Source organism: Rattus rattus, chromosome 2, assembly GCF_011064425.1.
Source record: "Rattus rattus isolate New Zealand chromosome 2, Rrattus_CSIRO_v1, whole genome shotgun sequence".
Lineage (NCBI taxonomy): Eukaryota > Metazoa > Chordata > Mammalia > Rodentia > Muridae > Rattus > Rattus rattus.
In genome coordinates, this window is record NC_046155.1 from 163,122,398 (window position 1) to 163,146,099 (window position 23,702).

Consider the following 23,702-nt stretch of genomic DNA (forward strand, 5'->3'; position numbering starts at 1 on the left):
ATCCAATGTAAGTGCTGTGATGGAGGCTGCAAGCTGGCCCCGGGGGGAGTGGAGAGCAGAGTCTCCAGGCAGGCACACTGCTAAAGAGTTAGCTTGCATGCAGTCATTCTATCCTGGGGGTCTGGGAATGGGACAAGTAAAAACCCTGTACAGGTTGCTCTGGGGGAGATGGACCATGCAGCCTCCCTAGAGCTGTAGTTCACCGCCCAGCCTGAGGGTGGCGCTGTGCACAGCCAGGCCGTTATCCAGGCCGTTAGCACGCAGGTGCTTTCTAGCCCTCTGGAGCTCTGTGCGCAGGCGCGGGGTGAGCGCGGGCCGTTAAGAGTGCGTGCGAGGGCCTTGCGAAGGCTGCTAGTGCAGAATCTCCCAGGCAAGGTCGAAGCGTCCAATTTGTTGGCGGTGAAGGACGTGCACTCTCACTCCGTGTGCTGTCTCACCTGTCTGTGTGGTGTGAGCTCCTCTGTGAGAGAAGGGCAAGGAAGTGTCTGCAGGATGCTCGAGGTCCTGGTTCTGAAGGTGAGGAGTGCCTGAGGCCTTCCTCGAGGAGCTTCCCCACGTGCGGCTGCCATCTTGGGTCTCCAAAGCTCGGGTGCCTTCGGCTCGCTTTCAGCTGAGCGAGTGGAGCAGTTGCACCCTGGTTGCAGATGTGGTGGCAAATGCTAATATACTTCAAATATTCAGTATATGAACTGGGCACAGTGGAGCATGCAGGGAAATCACAGTGAGTTCTGGGCCAGCCCGGGCTACATAGTGAGACGCAACCTCACAAACAGCAGCTCCCCAAATTAAATAGTCATTGGTGAACCGATCAGTTACAATTGAATTTATTCTGTAAACTTAGGCCTTGTAACCTTGGTAAGGTCACTCATTCTAAAATTTGTGCGTGTGTTATCCTTGTGGGAGTGCCTGTGCCATGGTGCACGTGTAGAGGTCAGAGGGCAATTGACGTGAGGCTTCTGAACTCCGGTCGTCAGGCCTGTTAGCAATCACCTTTTACTCAATCATCCTACTGCTCCTGCTTAGTTTAACAAATGTATTTATTTTAGCTGCTTAACTCTAGCTCTGGCTTGCTTGGTACTCTTTATGTAGACCAAGATGGCCTTGAACTTACAGAGATCAACCTGCCTTTTTGCCTCTCCAGTGCTGGGGTCAAAGTTGTATACTACTGCACCCAGCAATGTCAGGAATCTTTTAACAATTATTTTTTATGTGTCTGTGTATGGATATGTGCATGAGTGCAGGAACTAACTCTCTGAGCTGGAGCTCCAGGCTGTTGTGAGGTCTCCCCCCACCCACCCACCCAATGTAGGTGCAAGCAACTGATTGATGAGAGTGGAATTCGGGGTCTGCCAGAGCAACCAGCCACTCACTCTTAACCACAGAGCAGTCTCCACAATCCATCAAGCATCTTTTCATGTGATTAGCTCCATTGGAAAAAAATGCCACCTCAAGTCCTCAGTGCATTGTTTTTTTTTTGTTTTGTTTTGTTTTTTTTTGTTTGTTTATTTGTTTTGAGCTGTTTGGATTTATAGTGTGGTGCTCGAGTCTCACAACACAGTGTTCTCTTTACATTCTGAATTATCAGTCCCTTACCTGAAAAGTGTGGTGATTCCCCTGCAGGCTTTACAAGCTTCACAAGGTGAGGTAATTATATTGTAGCTCCTGCTGGCCTTTTAGAATCTGGCCCATATCACTTAACTTCAGCCATGTTTAAGCACAGCACAATTGTGGGGGTGGGGGTGGCGAGTATTCAGATCACAATGAACTCAGTCTGAAGAGTACAGCAATTTAAGACCTGTTTAAGAGGTTGAGATTCTTTATAAACCACGCCTGGTTTCTTTCACAAGAATGGGTACTGTTGGCTCAGAGATAGTGCCCAAGATTTAGGGTCTAGGGAGTTAGACTGAGGTAAACGTAACACGCCGGTTGGTGTTTGGGTTGGCCTGGCACAGAGATAACACAGAAGTCACTTAGGCTGATGAAAGCACAAGTGACATCATTCATGAGAATAGGTTTATGATCTAAAAGCATAGAAGAAAGATCTGGGCTAAGTAAAAACATGAATTCTGGGAGATATGGGCAGAGCCTGTCTCATCAGACAGCAAAGGGTCACCAGGTTGTTAAACTCCATCGCTCCTGGCATTCCAGGAAGAGTGGCTGCGCACCTCATTCCACTGAATAGGTAATCTGTGTGTTTAACCTTCTGGCTTCTCCAGTGCTTATCTGTGTGCACAAGGCTCTTTTCTCCCCCTCTGCAGAGAAGTGATTTTTCTCCTACTCCATGATGTGCTGGTTACTTAAGAGTTGATACAACCTAGAATTGATCATCTGGGAAGAGCATCTCAATTAGGAATTACCTAGATCAACCTGACCTGTGTGTGTGTGTGTGTGTGTGTGTGTGTGTGTGTGTGTGTGTGTGTTGATTGTTAATTGATGTGAGAAGACACACCCTATTGAGGGCTTTGGCCCTCCTGGATAGTATAAATGAGAAAGCTAGCTGAGCAGAAGCAAGTAAAGATCCAGGTGTTTCCACTCTGGGAGACTCACTCCTTCTAGTTCCAACCTTGGCTTCATTTCCCTGCAGTAATGGACTACAGCTTGGAACTGTAAGCCAGATAGCCTGTTTCTCTCTTGCATTGTTTTTGGTCATAGCCACAGAAAGGAGACTAGAGTACATGGTTGACTGTTACAGTCATAGTCTCTTTGGAGTCATATGATACACTTTTTTTTTTTTTTTGAGCTGGGGATCGAACCCAGGGCCTAGCACTTGCTAGGCAAGCGCTCTACCACTGAGTTAAATCCCCAACCCATGATACACTTTCGATCAGTTTAGTAGTTTACTTTTCCTTTTGCTGTGTCATAGCCAAGCAGCCAATGCCAAATATAATGGAAGGCTTTTGTATTGTTTGCCTCCAAGAGTTTTATAGCCATCTTGCATTCATGTTTATTATGAGGAGGCACATGCTGTGGCAGCATCCCTGTGAAAGCTGCAGAGTTAATTCTCCTTTGTTTCCATGGGTTTCAGAAACTGAGCTCAAATTACCAGGCTTCCCCAGCAAGTGAGCCATTCTGCCAGCCCCAGGGATTAATTTTTCTGTCTGGTGCTGGTTCATCCTTTGGCATGAAGTACTCAGCTTCCCACTCAAAGTTTTGGACAATCATTTCCCCTAGAATGACTGTACTGCCTTTGTCAGCCATTACTGGGCCACATTGTAAAGGAGGTGGCTCTGGGACGTTTATCCTTCTGGTCTGTGTGTCTGATTACAGTAGCACCACACTGTTTGGATTACTGTGGTTTTGTAGTAGGTTTTGAAATCAGGTATGACTTCCTCCAGCTAGTTTTGTTTTGATACAGTGTCTTCAGCTGAGACTGGCCTCTGTCTTCTTCAGTAGCCTAATCCTCCCTCTCAGGAGGGCTGGGATTACAGGCATGCACTACCATGGTGAATTTTATGTAGTGCTGTGGCTTCAACCTAGGACTCCATATACGGCTAAGCAAGCTGCCAATAACTGGCTTTGGCATCCATGTGGTAGGTAAACTGAGGCAGACAGCCACTGGGAGTCAGTGTTTAGAGCTGCTGACGGGGGTGGATCCAGATAACTATAGGGGCTACTGACAAAGGCAGTCAGAGATTGGGGATTTTATCTGAGGAAGCAAAATTTAATTTACTGGGGCAGGCACTCCCTGTGGCCAGTGGAAAAACTATGAATTCTTTGGATTCCTTGGGGCCAGCAAGAAAGAGGATAGAGAAAGAATTCACACATGTATACACACACACACACACACACACACACACTTACACACTTCATGGATGAAACAAAAGGCAGTGTCCAATAACTTCATACACACATACACACACATATGTACGCATACATATATACATGCATGCATACATATGTACACACATGTACATACATAACCACAAACAGAAACACACATTCACACATAGAATGGTTAGAGTAAAGCTCCAACAAGCAGGTTCCAAGCATTCTATACATACATACATACATACATACATACATACATACACACACACAATTGGTGGATGGAGTAAGCTCCAAGACAAAACCAGACAAGTTCCACATATGTACATACATACACATGGTTGATGGATGGAAGGAACAATGTTCCAGCCCTCATTCACACAAACCTTACTCATATTCACACACATAGTGATGGATGGAAGAATGTTCAGCACACTCTCATACAAACCTTGCACATATACACATACACATAGTTGATGGATGAAAGCATCAATGTTCCAACCCACCACACACAAACCTTACACATACACATGGTTGGCGGATGCTCCAGCCCCCATCCTTTACTCTTCCTTCCATAACTTATATATCCCAGCAAAAACTTTTCAAGCAGCATACAGTTACAATGTGATTACACTTTCGTTTTCTTTTAGTGAGTAGTTATGAAAAAGCAATGTGTTTTCCAATGTCTTTACAAGAAATAACATTACTTACTACAGGAAAAGAAAACAAATTAACTCTCCAGAACCCACACCCTGTCCTAACTATGCAATTTGTCATAGATTAACAAAGTGTAAGCGAGCATGGTAGTTTTTCAGCCAGTTGTTCTTACTGGCTCACTCCGGCCAGAGGAAGGCTTTGCTAGTTCCCATGGGTCTGAGGCAGTGCTATCCTTGACATGCCTGTGCCCGTGTCAAGACATTCACATAGGATTTTATCTGTTTCTTACAGACTCAGGCCTTTCTTGGCTCCTATACTTCTGTTCTTGTTTTGGGTTTTTGTTGTGGTTGTTTCTTTAACAGGTTATAAATACTGTCTATAACTTGCTTATGTATATCATGTATACTTTTTAAATATTGGAGATGAAGGGCATCTTTTTGCCTTTGGGGGGGCAGAGTTTGAAACAGGTTTTAGACTCATAGTCTAGGCTGGTTTTGAACTTGTGATCACCCTGCCTCAGCCTCTTGAGTTACACATGTGTGCCACCATGCCCACTATGCTGTTTGCTTTTTGAGTTGCACATAATTGAGAATTGCTTGCCTATTTTTGTTTATGTGTTTCAGGATTTTATCTTCTATCAGATCTTTTTGTTTTGTGTTTCCAGCAGGGTCTCACTTCTGGCTATTCTGGAACTCACTATGGAGACCAGGCTGGCATCAACCCACATAAATGTGCCATTTCTCTGCTTCAGTCCAACTGTTTAAGACAAAGGTTCTTGTCAAAGATTTGTTAGGTCACTGACATTACTGTCACTGCGGTTTCAGGCTTTATGTCATATGACTGTACTTCTAAGTCATACATTGTTTTGTCTTCTTAATACTACAGATTGAAGATCCAGGTTGCTTCTGGGTAATTATAAAAGGATGTAGTCATTTTTTAGAACAAGAAGTTGACTACCAAAAACTAAACAGTGCCATGAATGACTTCTATAACAGCATGTGTCAAGACATAGAAATAAAGCCGTTAATGCTAGAAGAAGGCCAGGTATGTACCTAAATGTGCTTTGATCTCAGGGTCTCAAAACAGCTGAAAATGCAAAATAGTCAATTCCTAGATAGTAAAAGTTTGGGAATACTTTAGTTCTGTCACTGCTTGGTACTGGTTTATTTTGCACACACTAGAACAAAGTCTTGGTAGAGGATGGTTAGGCAAGGCTCTCCTACCAGGGATCAAACTTGGGCCTTGGCAGCAGGGACTTTTACTGGCAGAGATATCTCAGTCAACTGATTTTTTGTAACATGGGCAAAGGAGGCAGCACATGGTTTCCAGGGCCCAACATATAAATGCAGGCCTTTAGCAAGTGGGACATGGGGCTAGGGTTGCCTTTTTTTGTTTGTTTGTTATTTTGTTTGTTTGTTTTTGTTTTATTACTCAGGCTTTGGGAAACTTCTACTTGTTCCATGTCCTGGCCCCTGTGTATTCTTGCAACATAAACTGCCACTGTCCGCTGTGTGGCCCTCAGGCCTGTTCCAGGAGAGGGAATTTTTATTATAGTGTGGTAGGAAAGATTTATTAAGTGTGTTTTAAGAAAATGACTAGGAAACACTTGAGTTCCCCACCCCATCATCATTAGTAACATGATGTATTGTTTTTGATGTTAGCTAAATGTTAGCTACTAAAATGAAACTTGGTCAGTTGGTCCTTGAAAGTGTGTGTGCACTTGTGTCTGTATATTTCAGAGAGTCTGTTTAAGCTTTTCCTTTTGTCCTTTATATTTTGTATAGACATAAGCATAGATAAATGTTTTGGATGGATTTGAGGTCTCTTTCCCTCAGTATGTATTCTGTGAATATGTATCCTGTTGTAGTAACGTGGAAGGTAGGACTCTGAGAGGTGCTAAGATGCCATGGACTGAGGTTGTGACAGCCTGGTCTCATTCCAGACATCACCAGCGCAGTGTTTCACTTAGGGTGGCTCTGCTCCATTCAGTAGTGACCATCAGCTTTCCTTTGTGGTTCTGATATGAGATTTTTTTCTCATTCTTGTGCATTATGAGTTAGCATTCATTTATGTAGAACTTCTCATTTATTAACTAATAAAATATGAAATAGTTGTGTATAGTGTCTCATGCCTTTAATCCCAGCATTTAGAAGGAGGCAAAGGCAGGTAGATCAGTTTAAGGCCAGCCTGGTGCATAGTGAGTTCCAGGACAGTCAGGCCTATGTAGAGAGACCCTGTCTCAAACACAAAGCAAAAAGAAAGAAAGTTTTGTTGTCTGAACACTTAAGAATGGTTCTCTTTTTAAAAATTTTTATATTCTATCCTGACCACAGTTTTCCCTCCCACTTCTCCTTCTCCCTCCCCCTCCACTGCTCCCCCAAACCCTAGCTGCTCCTCATCCATTTCTCTTCAGAAAAGGGCTGGCCTTGATGGATATCAACCAGCCTGGCATACTAAGTTGCAGTAAGACTAGGCACCTGCTATTAGGCTAGACAAGGCCACCTAGGAGGGGAGAGGGTCCCCAAAGCAGGCACCAGAGTCAGACACAGTGGTTTCACCAGAAGACCAAGCTACACAACTGCAATGCATGTGCAGAGGCCTGGTCAGTCCCATGCAGATTTCCGGGTTGGCAGTTCAGTCTCTGTGGACCCTCATGGGCCCAGGCTGGTTGGTTGTGTGGTTTTTCTTGTGGTGTCCTTGGTACCCTCTGGCTCTTACGATCCTTCCTCCCCCTCTTCAGAGGTTTTCCCCAAGTTCTGCCTAATATTCGGCCGCGGGTCTCTGCATCTGTTTCCATCTGTTGCTGGGTGAAGCCTCTTTAATTACAACTGAGCTAGATGCCCATCCATGAGTATAGGAATCATTTCATGGTTTTTTCCCCCATTTGTGTTTGGTTCTGTTGTGGGTCTCTGGCCTATCCAGCCTCTGGCTCCAGGCCTTCTGGGCGTTTCAGAGGTGGATTCCCATTTATAGCATGGGTCTTAAGCTAGACCACTCTGTGGTTGGCCACTCCCACAGTTTCTTCACCACCTTTACCCCAGCACATCTTGTTGGCAGGAAAAATTGTAGATAGGTTTTGTGGCTTGGCTGGTGTCCCAGTCCCTCCACTGGACCCCTTCCTGGTTATAGGAGATGGCCAGTTCAAGCTCTGTATCCTCCATTGCTAAGAGTCTTAGCTAGGATCACCCTCATCGATCCCAGGGTGTTTCCATTGCCCTAGGTTTCTAGCTTGTCCCAGAGATACCTCCTGTTTCCAGTCCCACCCCGACCTCTGTCCAGTTCCCTCTCCTCACCCACCCTTGATGTCGATTTTATTTCCCCTTCTCAGTGAATTTCATGTGTCACCCCCCCCACCTTAGCCCTTAATTATCACTCAGCTTCTTGGGTCTGTGGGCTGTAGCATGGCTATCCTTTACTTTATGGCTAATATCCACTTAAGTGAGTGCATGCCATGTTTGTCTTTCTGGGTCTGGTTACCTCAGTCAAGATGATCTTTTCTAGTTCCATCCATTTGCCTGCAAATTTTATGATGTTATTGTTTTAATTGACTGAGTTATACTTCATTGTGTAAATGTACCACATTTTCTTCATCCTAAGAATGATTCCTATTCTTTTCCATTTTTCATCTTACTGATTAGTGCCCAGGTATTCCCTTTGGTATTCAGAGTCCTCTCTCCTTCTCCTCTATTTGTTTATTTACTTAACTTATAAGATTTATTTATTTTTATGTGAAATAAAGGTTATTTGAAGCAAACGTTTCAGTCCTATGATAGCTGGCCTGATGTCCAGGACAGGATGGTGACTAAGAGGCCAGTACTGTTCACATAGTCTGTGCTGCACAAGTGAGCAGCTCAGGTGCTAGGGTCAGTCGAGCGAGATGGTGTAAGAATTCCTTATGCTACCTGGAGCGGGGGCTACTGAAAATTATTAATTTTTGACTTCTGAAACTTTCATTCATCTTTTCGGACTATAGTTAACTGTAAGCACAGAAACTGTTGCTAACGGGAACTACTATAGTGAGAAAAATCATCCTGAACCCCTTTCCTGGCGGACAGTGCTTCCTGAGGAAGGACAGGTCCAGCTCCCTGCTGCTCTGCCCCGTGGTCAGCTGAGGCACCTTAAGTTTCTCGTTTGTGACTTAACCCCGAGCTTGTTCTCATTCCGCAGGTGTGTGTGGTGTACTGTCAGGAGCTGAAGTGCTGGTGCAGGGCTGTGATTAAGTCGATCATCTCTTCTGCAGACCATTACCTGGCAGAGTGTTTCCTTGTGGATTTTGCCAAGTATATTCCAGTAAAATCTAAAAAGTACATGCGTGTTAATTTTGTCTATATGCTTTAAGGAGACAGATGGCAGTTTTAAAGTAAAATGTCAATAAAGGAAATAACGTTTAATTCTTGTTTTAAACAATTTTAAAGATATATTTTGAATTATGTGTGCATGTGTTTTGTATGTTGGTATGTACATGCATGTGTGTGTGTGCTCACACCAGAAGACCATTAGATCCTTGGAGTTAGACTTACAGGCAGGGTGAGCCACCCAATGTGGGTACTGAGAACCAAACACAGGACTTCTGCCATAGCAGCATGTATTCTTAACTGCCAAGCTACCTCTCCAACCAAGTCAATGTTGATTTTTAAAGTAAGGAGAGACTTGGAAGCACAGGGAGTCAGAATGGGGCTCATAGGTGGCTTCTTTCCTGAAAGGGCAAGGCAAGCATACATTCTTGATTCTCTTGTATAACAAGGAGAGAGTTTGGCTGTCTCTTAAGGTGTAGGACACAGGAGCCAAATGTCCATTGGGCAGTCTGCTCTGATTCTGGGCCCACCTGTTACAGTTTACTGGAACCTAATAGGTTAGTTTTTTCGTTTTGTGACAACCTTTCAAACTTTCTTCCCAGAGTAAAAAGTCATTATTTAAACATGAGGACCCTTGTTCCCACTGAATAAGGCACTGTAACAGTCAGGCATGTGGCGAGTGGGACGTTAGAGTTTACAGAGTACAGGAAGAAGCAGTTAGTGTTCAGAGCGTTATAGCTTTTAATTTATTGTTTGTTTCAAAAGAACTGTTGTGTCCCCGTTGGGAACTTTTCTCCTTGTTTACTTATTTTCTCCTTGGTTAGTTTATTTAGGGCAAGAGAATTACATGACAAATGAGTGTAAGAAGTTCAGTACAGCCACCTGTCCTGGCTAACCTGCTCTGGATAACCAGCCTGTGTGGATGCTGTGGAGGGTGGGCTCCCACGAAGAGAACATTTGAAATATGTTAGGTTAGAGTAGCCTGGAGTTTGTTTGCCTGAAGAAGAATGGACCAGATTATCAAATTTCAGTCCTCCAGCTTTTGTGGCAACATCCATCTGTTTAAAGGAACTTTTGTGTGATCCTGATCATATGATAAAATTGGAATTTTATGCATTTGTTGTGTGTGTTGAGGTTGATAACCAAGCCACAGTGCATGTGGGAAGGTCAGAGGACAATTTACAGGAGTCAGTTCCTTCCTTCCACCATGTAGGTCTCAGAGATCAAGCTCGGGTCATCAGGCTTGGTGGCTGGTGCTTTAATCCTCTAGGCACCTCACCTGCCTGCACTTGGTATTAAAAAGTAGTAAGTAGCCAGGCATGGTGGTGGTGGCACATGCCAGTAATCCTAGTACTTGGGACATGGAAATAGGCCAGTCTGAACCATATTGAGACCTTATCTAAAAGAATAAAAATAAAAATTTAAATAGACCCCTCCACAAGTTTAATTATTATTCAGTATTTCTTAACATTTATAACCTCACTCTCTCTCTCCCTCTCTCTCTCTCTATATATATATACACACATATATGTGTATGTATATATGTATATATATTTGCCTAAACTCTTATGCCACAGAATATTAATACCATAGATTATGTGCAGTGTGTAGACCTTTATACATAAAGCTTAAGTTTTCTTTTGCTCTTTAGTGAACAATGTATTAATATATAAGTGTGCTTTAAGTGAATTTGTTATATATATATATATATTTACTTACAATAAAATTATTTGTATTTTACTTTTAAGCATCCGAGTTGCAGTAGAGTCTTTTATGCAGCTTCCTTACAGAGCAAAAAAATTCAGACTTTACTGTACAAAACCTGTGACATTGCACATTGACTTCTGTGAAGACAATGCTGAAATTGTGTAAGTATATCTTTTTTTGAAAGCTTAAAATACTGGCACTCCTTTTATTTCTGTATGTATGTCCATTCTTATCTGTTATGAAGAGCACAATCAAAGAGTAAACTCTAGTTAATTAACAATTGAGTCCACTCAAGTGCAGGTTGGAGTAGCCCTGTAATACCGTGGCGTGGCACTGTGCAGTCATTGTTTGAGGGGAGTCCCTGTAGATGTCATACAGGAAAGTGGACTGCGAAGAGATCAACCTAGATGGACTTCAGGGAGTCTAATAAGAGGCTGTCTATTCCCAGTGCGGTTTAGCCTAGTGTAATTTGAAAAAATAAGAGGATCTTGGTGTAATACAATCACGGGTGCACAAGGAAGCATAATTACATTGAAACTCAACTCAGGCTACATATCATTTTCCCCAAGAAGATGGATTCTAGAGATGATATCTGTACTACCTTAAGGGCCAAAGGCTCTGTCAGGTCTCAGTCATACACAGAGCACAGAGGTCATTTGGATGGCTAGCCACCTCTGATCCTGGTTGTAGGAACTTGGGGAGCCCCTGGCTGTGAGGGTCGCTTAGATTACTAGCCACCTCTGGTCCTGGTTGTGGGAGCTTGATATGGCCTGGCCTAACAGATAACAACTGAAGATCACCAGATTACTAATTGCTTCTACTTCTTGGCTTTCTGGATGGAAGAACAGGTTTTTCATCTTTCCCATTGGAAAGATGATTTTGTGTGTGTAGCGTTCCTGGTTTCTCTAGAGATCTGTGGGCACAAGGACCTTCCTGCTATGCTCCCAACAACTGTTCACTTCCAGATAGAACATAAAACAAACTCATTGGATAAGGGGATAGCGTTTGATGTCTTGGTTATCTTAGAGTAAAAATAAAAGACAGTACATGTTGACACAGAATCCTTTCGGTGTTTAAATTCTCCTTCCTGGTAAGCAGCGTAGAAAATGAGATGAGAAGGCAGTGGAATGCGCTGAAAGACCGAGGTGGATGCCAGGCCATTTGAGAGACGGATAATATGGATTTCTTCTTGTTTCTTGTTTTTTTTTTTTCTTCAAAGAAATTGACATTAATTTTACACAGCAGCCTAATGTAGCCCTTTGGTTGTTTCTGAAGTCAATAAAATAACTGTTCACACATACAGATTTTGTATGTGGGGGCTCTCCAGTTCCCTCTCTGTTTCTTTTTGTTTTGAGTGGTTTTGTTACCCTTTAGGTTCATTTGCTAGCAAGGAAAGCTATGATAAGTTGCTTTACTTCTGAATTTTTCTAAAGTTAAAAGCAAGGAAATCAGGGTGTGATAAAGAAGATAACATAAACATAATAAAACCAGATGTGGTGGTGTATTCCCATAATCCACATACTCCAGAGGCTGAGGTGAGGCGACTGCTTGTTGCCTCGGTGCTACTGTGAGAGCTGGCTTGCTATAAGTTTTGATAACTCTAGTACTAAAATGTGTAAATATTTTCCATTTTTATAATTTTTTCTTGTGAGAAATTTATAATGACATCTTGTTACCAAATCTTTTCCCAGGCATTCTGCTGACGTAACCAAATTGCTTTGAAAATGACTGAGCCTCAATATTATTTCCTCCCTTTAAAAAAAAAGATTTTTTTCCCTCACATAATATATATTCTGATTAGTTTCTCAGTCCCTCCCCTCCGGATCCACACTGGAGGGGATGGACTTTCTTTCTCTCATTAGAAAACAGGCTTCTAAGAGATAATACAGATAAAACAAAAACTGTCACATTGGAGTTAGACAAGACAAACCCCAAGAGAAGGCACAAGAAGCAGAGATCCACTTGTTCCCAAACTCAGGGATCCCATTAAAAAACCTTAAACTGGAAGCCACAGCTAATACACTAAGGGCCTGGTGCAGACCGTCGACCTGTGCGTGCCCTGGGCATACTGCCTCAGTCTCTGTGAGTTCATACGAGCTTTGCTCATGTTGATTTAGACGGCCTTGTTGTCTTGATGTCCTTTATCCCCTCTGGCTCTTACAATCTTTCTAACTCCTCTTCCTTGGGGTTCCCTGATCTTTCAGGGAAGTGATATGATAGTCATTCCATTTCAGGTTGAGTGTACTAAGGTCTCTCACTCTCTGCATATATTTGGCTGTGGGTCTCTCTGTATGTGTTCCTGTAAGCTACAGGGAAAAGTGTCTCTGATGATGGCTGAGCACGGCCCTGATCTATGAGTATAGCAAATGTCATTTTATTACTACCTTAAAAAATACTTGGGAGGCAGAGGCAGGCAGATCTCTTGAGTCGTAAGACAACCAGGGGTACACAGAAAAAACCCTGTCTCCCAAAAAATTACAAAAGAACACTACAATTTGATTTTACCTTAGGGTCTCTGTGCTATCTTGTCTTAGATCCCATATCTGATACTGCTTGGGTGACCAAAAACCTAAGACAAGATGATCTGTCTCATGGAGTGGGCCTTATGTCAGATCAGACAATGGTTGGTTACTCACACAACTTTCTGCCACCATTGCACTAACATAGCTTGCAGGCAGGACAGTATTGTAGATGAAAGCATTTGTGGCTGGTGCCAGTATTCTTAGCTGGGCAGGACAACCTAAGAAAGAGAGGCACTCAAGGATGAGATAAGGCTTTGCAAGCAACAGGGAGAGAAGAACCTCTGTGGGCTGAACCCCCAGTAGCTTTGCAGAAGTGTATTCATTATTATCCAAAAGTTAATTTTACAGGAAATCAAGTTGTTCATACCAGAGCCTCTGATCTGATCTATGTGCTGCCTGCAGGAACACATGAGCCACACTCTTCTCAGTCCTTATTATGCACTGTTTGCAGTGCTCAATGATACAGGAATTCCAGGTTCACCAGGAATGTGAAGTCCTGTGAAGGCCATAGAGCTACTTCAGAAATACAGCCCCAACAGATCTCAAACTCCAAAAGATTTCCTCACGGCTTAGGTCTACCTCAGAACAATCCCAGCACTCCCGTATTCATACCAGATACAGTAGCTTTCCTAATTTTCCTAATTTTCTGTTTACGATTCTCTTTTGTTGGTGTTCAGAGTCTCTCCTGCACCAGAGACGCTAGACGTAGGGTGGAGGTGCTGCTTAGGCGCCATGGACTTCTGTATGTCCAGTGAGCTGCATCGCTGTTGTCTTCAGCAATGGCGCTTTTCTGTCCGTTGTTGTCTTGGCAGCAGCCTGATTGTTTAGGGATTTTCATGAGACCCCTTTGGCCAACAGCTTAATTTGATATAACTCAATCCTGGTACAGGAAGCTTCATTTAGTGACAAGAGATGGTTAGTTGGGACCCTGTCTCCCCTGTTACTTGAGGATTTCCTGTAGATCGCCTTCATATATTTGAGGGAGGTTTTACCGTATTGTTTTCATACTCCTCAAACAGCCCCTAATTTTAATTGTTTTTCCCTAATATTCCCTCGTTTGTTCCCTCTCCTTCTCTTGATCCTTGCATTCCAACTCCTGCATCCATCCGTAACTCTATTGTTTCCCCTTCCTAATGAGATCTGTTTGTCCCTAACTTTACACCTAACCTCTGGGGTTCTACAGACGGTAGCTTGGTTATCACTGACTTAACAGCTAATATTTTCATATTCATGCATATATTCCATTGTTTGTCTTTGTGGGTCTGAGACACACCATTAAGGATTTTTTTTCTAGTTTCATCCATTTATCTGAGAATTTCATGTCTTTTTAAAATATTAAGTAATAGTCCATTGTGTTGATATACCATAGTTTGTTTGTTTTTTTACTCATTCTCCTGTTGAGGGGCATCTAGGTTGCTTCTAAGTATCTGGTTACTATGCATAGAGCAGCTGTGAGCATGGATGAACAAGTATCTCTGTGGTAAGGCGAAGTATCTTTTGGACATATGTCCAGCAGTGGTATGGCTGGGTGTTGGGTATATTAGTGCTGGGAAGATCATGAGGAAGCACCACACTGATTTCTACAGAAGCTGCACAAGTTTGCATTCCCACCAGCAATGGAGGAGTGTTTCCCTTGCTCCATATCCTTGTCAGCATGAGCTGTCACTTGTTTTATTGATCTTAGCCGTTCTGATGAGTATAAGTTTTGATATGTATTTCAAAGCAGTTTTGATATGTATTGTCCTGATGGCTAAGGATATTGAACATTTCTTTAAGTGCTTCTCAGCCATTTTTGAGTTTCCTCTTTTGAGAATTTTCTATTTAGATCTATATACCATGTTTTAACTGAGTTACTTGTTTTCTTGATATTTAGTTCTGGTGATTTGAATAGGAGTGGCCCTCAAAGGCTCATAGATTTGAATGCTTGGTCACCAGAGATTGACACTATTTGAAAAGTTTAGGAAGTATGGCCCTTGTGGAGGAAGTGAATCACTGAGGGTGGGCTTTGAGGGCTCTATGTTCTGCTGCCTGTGGATCAAGATACAGAACTCTCAGCTACTATTCTAGCACCATGTCTGCCTGTGTGCCTCCATCCTTCTTTTTATGATGATAATGGACTAAACCTCTGAAACTGTAAGCCAGTCCTGGTTAAATGCTTTGTTTTTAAAAGAGTTGCTATGATCATAGGGTCTCTTCATAGCAGTAGAACACTAACTTGTTTCTTGAGTTCTTTATATATTTTAGATATTAGCCTGCTTTCTGATACAGAGTTGAACATCTTTTTCCCATTTGGTAGCTGGTGCTTAGTCTGAATAATGGTATCCTTTGCCATCCAGAAGCTTTTCAGTTCCATGAGGCCCCTCGTTATTGTTGTGCTGTTTTGTTTTGCTTTTTAGAGACAGGGTTTCACTGCATGACCCTGGCTATCCTGGAACTCACTCTGTAGACTAGACTGGACTTGAACTCAGAGATCCACCTGCCTCTTGCCTCCTGAGTGTTGGGACAATATCTTCAATAAATGATGCTGGTCAAACTAGATGGCTGCATGTAGAAGAATCCAAATAGATCTATACTTAACACTCTGTACAAAGCTCAACTCCAAGTGGTCAAAGACCTCAACGTAAGATCAGATACACTGAACCTGATAGAGAAAATGAGGAATAACCTTGAATTCGTTGGCTCAGGAAAAGACTTTCTGAACAGAACACTATTAGGACAGGCACTAAAATTAACAATTAATTAATGGGACCTTGCTGTGTAGTGGTGGCATAGTCCTTTAATCCCAGCACTTGAGAGGCAGAGCAGGCAGATCTGAGTTCAAGGCCAGCCTGGTCTATATAACAAGTTCTAGGACAGTCAGGGCTATACAAAGAAACTCTTTTTTTCCAGAGTGTTTCTGGCTTCATTATAAAAAAAATCAGGTGTTCGTGGACACACACACACACACACACACACACACACACACACACACGGATTTATGTCTAGGTCTTCAATTTGATTGTATTGATCAACATGTCTATTTTTGTGCCATTACCATGATGGTTTTATTAATATAGCATCAAGCTTTAAACATTTTTTTATCCATTGAGCACAGGACTTAGTTTCATTAGTCTTCCTGTTGCCCCCTCTCTCCTCAAACTGTAAATTGTGTCTATTTCTTTGCTTAGCTTGCTCTTTTTGCTATAGAACTGCATAAGATTGGCCACTAGGGCTGGAGAGATGGCTCAGCAGTTAAGAGCACTGGCTGCTCTTCCAGAGGTCCTGAGTTCAATTTCCAGTAATCACATGGTGGCCACAACCATCTGTAATGGGATCCTATGCCACCTTCTGGTGTGTCTGAAGACAGTGACAGTGTACTCACATACATAAAATAAATAAATAAATCTTTAAAAAACAAAACAAAAACAAAATGCATGGTCAGGTCTATCACAGCATTATCCCACTTCTGATACCAACTTCTGTCTTGGTCATACCTATTCACAGGTAGAATAGTCATTTTTACTACATTAATCTTCAGAATATGAGAGATCTTTCCATTTTCTGTCTTCAAGTTCTTTTCTCCAGTGTCTTGAAGTTTTTGGGTTTTTTTCTTTTTCTTTTTTTTATCATATAAGTATTTCACTTACTTGGTTAGAGTTACTTCAAGATATTTTGTAGTATTTGATGCTGTTGTAAAGAGTGTTGTTTCTGTAATGTTTTTTTCTCAGTCTGTCATTTGTATATAGGAAGGTTACTTATTTTTGTGAGTTAATTTTATGTCCAGATACTTGGCTGAGAGGGATTACTAGTTGTAGGAATTGCTGGTGGAATTCTTAGAGTCATATATAATATCACTTTTAAATAAACATACATTGACATTTTACTTTCCTGCTTGTATCCTCTTAGTCTCTTTCAGTTGTCTTATGGTCCTAGCTAAGACTTCAAGTACTATATTACAGTAGGTGATGGTGGCCAATCTCGTCTTACTCTTGGTTTTAGTGGAATTGCTTTGAGTTTTTCTCCCTTTAAGTTGATGTTTGCTATGGGCCTGCTGTAAACTGCCTTTATTATGTTGAAGGTGTGTCCGTGTCCCCAATCTCTCCAGGACTTTTATCATGAAGGGCTGTTAGATTTGTCAAAGACCTTTTCTGCATCTAATCGATGATCGTGTAGGTTTTGTCTTTTAATTTGTTTATATGTAGATTATATATTATATTTGGTTTTGTTGTATATTCATCTTTATTCAATTCTAGGAAATCTAATTTTATTTTTAATTTCTGTCATGCCCCATTTTTTCATCAAGTAGTGAGTTGATCAGCTGCCATGAATTTGTAAGCTTTCTGTTTCTGTTGTTGTTGATACCTGGTTTTTAATTTGTGGTAGTCAGATAGGATACAGGGTGTTATTTCAATTTTCTTGTATCTGTTTTGTGTGTAAATATGTGGTTAGTTTTAGAGAAAGTTTTGTGAGTTTCTGGGAGGAAGGTTTTTTCTTTTGTATTTGGTGAAGTGTTCTGTCAATAGTTGTTAGGTTAGGTTGGTTGGTTTATAACTTGAGTTAGCTCCAACATTTATGCCTAGTTTCTGTCGACATGAAAAAAACTACTTGTGTGTTGAAGTCACCCACTACCACTTTGTGAGGATCAGCATGTGATTTTAGCTGTAGCCGTGTTTCTTTTATGAGTTTGGGGCCCTTTGCAGAGATTTTTTTTTTTTTCTTTTTTTTTTTTTTCTTTTTTTTTTTTTTTTTTTCGGAGCTGGGGACCGAACCCCAGGGCCTTGCGCTTGCTAGGCAAGCGCTCTACCACTGAGCTAAATCCCCAACCCCTGGTGCAGAGATGTTAAGAATTGCACTGTCCTCTTGGTATATTTTTTCTTTGATTGTGTTGTGTGCTTCCTTATCTCTTCTGATTAGTTTTCATTGAAGGTCTATTTTGTTAGATATTAAAATGTATTTACCAGCTTGCTTCTTAGGTCCATTTGCTTGAACTATCTTTTACCGTCTGTTTACACTGAGATGATGTCTATCCTTGATGTGTGTTTCTTGGATACAGCAGGATGGTTTTATGGATCCTGTTTTTCATCCATTCTGTTAGTCTGTGCCTTTTTATTGGGGAATTAAGACCATTGGTGTTGAGATAGCACAGTGTTTGTATGGTGGTGGTGGTGGTGTGTGCATATGCATGTTTGTGTGTGCGCATGTACTTGAGTGAGTTTGTGCTTCCCCTCTTTTGATTTGCTGGTCCAGGACTATTTGTTCCCTCTGTTTCCTTGGGTGTAGTTAACTTCTTAAGGTTGGAGTTTTCCTTCTAATACTGGATTTGTAGATAGATCTTGCTAAAATTTGGATTTAACATGGAATACCTTATTTTCTCCATCTATGGTGATTGAAAATTTTATTGTGTAAAGTAGTCTGGGATGTAGTCTGTGGTCTCTTGAGGGTCTGCAGCACATCTGTCCTGTCCCTTCTGACTCTTAGAGCGTCCATTGAGAAGTCCAGTTTTATTCTAATAGGTCTGTCTACATGTGACTTCCCTTACAGCTTTTAATATTATTTGTCCTGTATATTTAGTGTTTCGATTATTGTGTACCTAGGGGACTCTCTCTTCTGGTCCAGTCTATTTGGTATTCTGTATGCTTCTTGTATCTTGATAGACATCTCTTTCTTTCCGTTAAGAAAAATTTCCTCTATGATTTTGTTGAAAATGTTTTCTGGGCCTTTAGTCTTGTTTTCTTCTCCTTCCTCTATTCCTATTATTCTTAGATTAGGTCTTTTCATAAGTGTCCCGGGTTTTCTGGATGTTCAGTGCCAGAAGGGATTTTTGTATTTTTGTTTTTAAATTCAACATCGTTTGACTGATCTGTACATTTCTTCTGTTGTGTCTTCAATGTCTTTTTCCAACCCTTGTATTCTGTTGATAAGTCTTTGCCTCTGTGATTCTCATTTGAGTTCTTATGTTTTTCGTTTCCAGACTTCCTCCAGTTTTGGTTTTCTCTATTGCTTCTGTTTTTACATTCAGATCTTGAAGTGTTTTATTGTTTCCTTTGACAGTTTATGTCTCATAGATTTCTCTAAGGGGCTTGTTCATCCCTCCTTACAGACCTCTGTCTTCCTCCTAAGGGTTATTTGATGTGTTTTCTTGTGCCTCAGCTGTTTTGGAATGCTCAGGGCCTGTTGTGGTATGTTTTCCTGGCTAAAGTGGAGACATGTTGTCATGGCTGTTACTAATTTCGTACTTGCATCTAGGTGTCTAGGATTAGAAAGATGGTAATTCTAGGTGCTGATATTTGGTCTTGTCTTTGAGTGGTATTTTGTTCCTTGGTTTCTGTTGTCCTCTCTCATTCTTTTGAAAGAGTAGTGACTGTATGTTGCCTGGTAGGAAATTCTTCTGAGTTCCTGATAGGTATAATCATTGGTAATTCCAAGTAAAACTGTGTTTCTGTTTATTAAGAACTGACACTTAGGGATAAGGACAGGTTGGGAATCAGATTGAGAGTATCCACAGGAAGGAAGAAGGTAGGTGTTCCACCAGAATCTGCTTAGTACCCCAGGAATGGGGCAAAGAATAAGGAGAGGCCATAGCAGAAGGTCTGTTATAGAGCTAAGGATGAGAATGGGGATTGGACTTGAAAGAACGGAGGGAAAGGTGAAGAGCTACAGGTAGGTATGTCAGAGTGGCCAGAGTGGCCTGCGGGTTCCCATGGAGTGCCTGCTGGGACAAAGCAGTGAGTTAGGGGTAAGTTAGAGGGGGAAGGTCTGTGTGGTCCCCTAGGGATGGGAGCAGGGTAAGAAGCTGCAGCGTGTGTTCTACTGCAGAGCTTCGGATGAGACTGGGGCTTGGGAGAGATGGAAATCTGTACTTAGCTACCTGCTTCCCTGGTTGGAGTGTCGTGCAGGTTCCCAGTAAATACAGCCTGTTAACTAAGTGAACCTTGAGATGTGCTTTAAACAAGTGTATGGGTTCACTTGAAATCTCTTCCTCTTTAACAGGACTAAGCAGTTGCATAGGTCTGTGCTCTCTGCAGGAACAGCAGAATCCCTAGGGCAGCTTCATCCTGAAGGCTGCAGTGAGTTCATTTTGGGAAGAACTGAGTTCTGTGCTTGTTGCACAGGCAGGGAATCCCTAGAATAAGCTGTGTAGCCAGACTAGCTAGATTGGTGAGCTCTGGCTTGAAAGTCTCTGTTTCAGTAAATAAAGTGGAACACATTAAAGGAAGACAAGTGATGTCAGCTTGTGGCTTCTACAGCCTCTCCTGCTTACATGTACTTGCACTCATGCACATGAACAAGTACACATACAAGTGTACAACACATAAACACAAGCCTCTGTAGCTGTAGAGATGTATGTGCATGTATCCCTCCCTGTCCTTACTTCTTTCTCTCAGCATCTGACCATGGTACCAATGTTAATACTGGGCAGCCCCCTGCACTAGAAGTGCTGTTAGGTATGGTCAGCACTTCTGTCTGGATAGATGTTAGTTTAGGGGGATTGTGTTTGGTTTCCTGCCTCCTGTAGCGTTACCAGACAGTTTTGTTCTTTTCCTCAAGCAGTGTGGTTATTATGGAAAGAAACGCTTCAGGGAACAGATCTATTTTGACTCTTCTGTTGTGTCCTGGAGATGTTGCATTATAGAAGCTACATATCTGGAAGCGTTCATGGACTCTTTGTGACAAGCCCATCCTCCATTGCTCAGTCTTCCTCATACCATTACTAGTTTGCTTGAGATGATTTATTGCTTTTGTGGTTGTCCGTGGATTGTATATAAATAGGGTAGGAAGTTGGTTGTTACTAACCTGGAGGCCGGGGCTTCCTATGTAGCTGCCCTCCAGCCAGCCAGCCACCTAGGTATCTTGGCCCTTGGGGACTAGGAATGAGGCTCTGGAATGGTGGCCTGTGCTTACTATGTTCCTATCACTAGCTGCTGGTTCTCTAGGTATGAGGTGGACACCAGCCTGCATATCATAGCACTCAGGAAAGTTATTTCCTTCTTCCTGTTGCCATTGCAGGATCCTGATCCCAGGACTGCAGTGGTTTTCTGGGAGATACTTGTCAAGTTGCCCTTCAAAAAGACTAGCAACTTCCCCCATCTTTTTTGTATATTTACAGAGTGTTCTTGAGAGCTGAAGAGATGATTCAGCAGTTAATAGCACGGGTTGTTCTCTCAGAGGAACTGGGGTTGATCTCCAGCACTCAACATGGGTGGTCACAATCATCTATAACTCCTAGTGCCAAAGAATCCAGATTCCAGGGAATCTGACCTCCACAGGCACCAGGCATATGCTAAATGGTCCACAGACGTTCATGCGAGCAAACTTCCACACACCTAATACAATTTTTTTAATGAGCCTGAGAATATGGGTCAATCAGTAAAGTGCCTGTCTTGCAAACAAATCTGAATTTGAATCCCCAGAACCCATGTAAAAGGTTAGATACTGTGGTGTGTGCCAGTAACCTTAGCCTGGGGAAGGAGGAGTGGTGACAAGGTCCCTGAACTGTATTGGCCAGTTAGCCTAGGAAAACTGATAAGCTTCAGGTTTAGTCTGGTCTGTTGTTGTTGGCTGGCCAACCAGCCTGAGAGAACTGATGATATACTCTTCCTCCCACCCCCAAAAGGGAAGTGATAGAGGAAAGACATCTGACATTGACCTGACCTTCCACACATACTACAGGTATGTGTGTACACACAGCATAGCTATACCATATACAAATATAACCCACCTAAAAGATTCTCTTAAAAGTCATTGGTTTTCCACACAATGTTGAATGTTAGTGGTGGTGTTAGATTTCTCTTCTTGTGTTCTCTTGTGCTTATCCTTACACACACACACACACACACACACACACACACACACACACACACATTTAGATAGACAGACGGACACCCATTCATACTATATTGAGTTTTCTCTTGAGTTTGTTGCCTGATAAGAATTTATTTTTTTCTAAAAAATATTACTAGGTTATTTTTCATATATAATATGACTTGAAGTCATTTTTTTTTTTTTGGTTCTTTTTTTCGGAGCTGGGGACCGAACCCAGGGCCTTGCGCTTCCTAGGCAAGCGCTGTACCACTGAGCTAAATCCCCAACCCCTTGAAGTCATTTTTTATTTTGCTGTTTTTATGTTGCTGTAAAATTAAATAAAAGGGTTTCTTTTATCCCACACTAGATCTGGCACCATAGTGCCCCGTGATATCTGTTTCATATTTTCATCTCAAGTCAGCAAAGTGTATCACCAGCTTTGCTCCATCCCACATTCCACTGCCGTTGGCTACTCTCTGAGTCCGGCAACAATCTCTCTACCCATCTAGTTCCCAAGGCAGGTTGCCACCATGTCAGACATACACATCCCAATTCCGTGGCGGCCCAGTGTCTCCAGCCACCACACACTCTCTTGAACTCAATCAAATTGCCACGTGAAAGAACACACAACACAATAACCTCTGATCCACTTGATAAGATATAATTTGCACATCTAGACCTACAAAGCCCTGTACACATCTATCCCTTAAGAATATTCATAACAACCTGTAGATGTGCAGAGAGGAATCTTATCATCCGCATCCATGTTCTCTGCGCTGCTCCTGCCCTCGCTCCAGTTCCCTCCTCCTCTCTATAACTTTTCTCCCTCCCATCCTTCCTCTTTGTCCAATGAAAGGCCTTGTTCTATCTTGTACCTGCCTTCACCTGCATAATGACATCATTCTACACCTTTACAATTCCCTGAAGGTAATGTGCTTAATCTCACAGTAAAAATCAAATATATATTTTTGAATACCAATCATGTCGACACTGGCCATGCATGTCACTCATTTGATCTTTAAGGCAGTTGTTGGGCAATGTGGTTCTCTTTAATGGCTAAAAGCATTAGAAACATGAGGTTTCTTGTGCTAATTGTAGAAACCAATAACATGACTGCTGCTTGGGATGGCTAAAGGGAACATTTTTATTGCTGGTAGGAGGGAGAGAATAGCCAGAGGCATCCGGAAGAGTCCAGAGCAGAGAAGGAAAGTAGTAGCCTGAATGTGGCCAGCGGACTGGACCTGGCCAAGGCAGTGGACAAGAGAAGTGAAAACAGCAGGGATAGAGAAGAGAGAGGACACAGTGAGAAGCAGGACCAGAGCACAGAGAAGGCTGCCAGGAGGGCAGAGCCAGCCAAAATGGCAAGGCTGAGGAGAGCAGGGTGGGGGCCAGGAGCTGGAAGGAGTGTAGGGAGGAGGCAGTGAGGAGGGCTAGCAGGATGGACTCTGAAGTATGTAACAGGGAGGGAGCCTGCAGGCCAGCAGGTGTAAGTGTGGACCCTTAAGTCCCTTCTGCCAACGGTGAAGGAAATGACTCCTTCTGTAGGGGGAATAGGTTCCACCCTTTCCTGAGGAATGCTTGCTTTTACCTAATCACCAGAAATTTTCTAGTCTGGGTTGGGCCCATTTCTGGATATTTGGACTGCCTTTTGGGGTTTGGGGAATTGGAGTTTTCCTCTGGACCTGACATTATCAAGCTTTAGTTTATTTTTGTCCCTCCTAAGCTTTGCTCTGCCCTGTGTTTGCAGTGCCTACAACTCTTCCTCTGAAAGTCTTTGTAAAGTGTAGACAGAGCCAGCTGGTGGAGATGAAAAGGAGCTGGGGCCAAAGTACTAACTAGTCCTGGAGTGTGGGCTGACTCTAGAGTTAGTTAATCAGTGCTGCCCTCTCTCTGAGGCCACTGAGGGATGGTGCATGCTTAGGCTTTCCCTTCAAGAGCTTGTACTGTGTCTGTGGGAAGTAGATTTGTTGTAGAT

The 23,702-nt window shown here is 42.4% G+C and overlaps 1 protein-coding gene across 1 annotated transcript in view; it reads left to right on the forward strand.

Moving 5' to 3' along the window:
• Positions 1 to 492: 492 nt before the first annotated feature.
• Tdrd12 (tudor domain containing 12) overlaps positions 493 to 23,702 on the forward strand; it is a 69,016-nt gene continuing 45,806 nt past the window's right edge. The window contains exons 1-4 of the mRNA XM_032896138.1: positions 493 to 516; positions 5,308 to 5,466; positions 8,590 to 8,726; positions 10,466 to 10,585. Coding sequence (XP_032752029.1) covers positions 493 to 516; positions 5,308 to 5,466; positions 8,590 to 8,726; positions 10,466 to 10,585 — 440 coding nt within the window. The remainder of the gene's footprint in view (positions 517 to 5,307; positions 5,467 to 8,589; positions 8,727 to 10,465; positions 10,586 to 23,702) is intronic.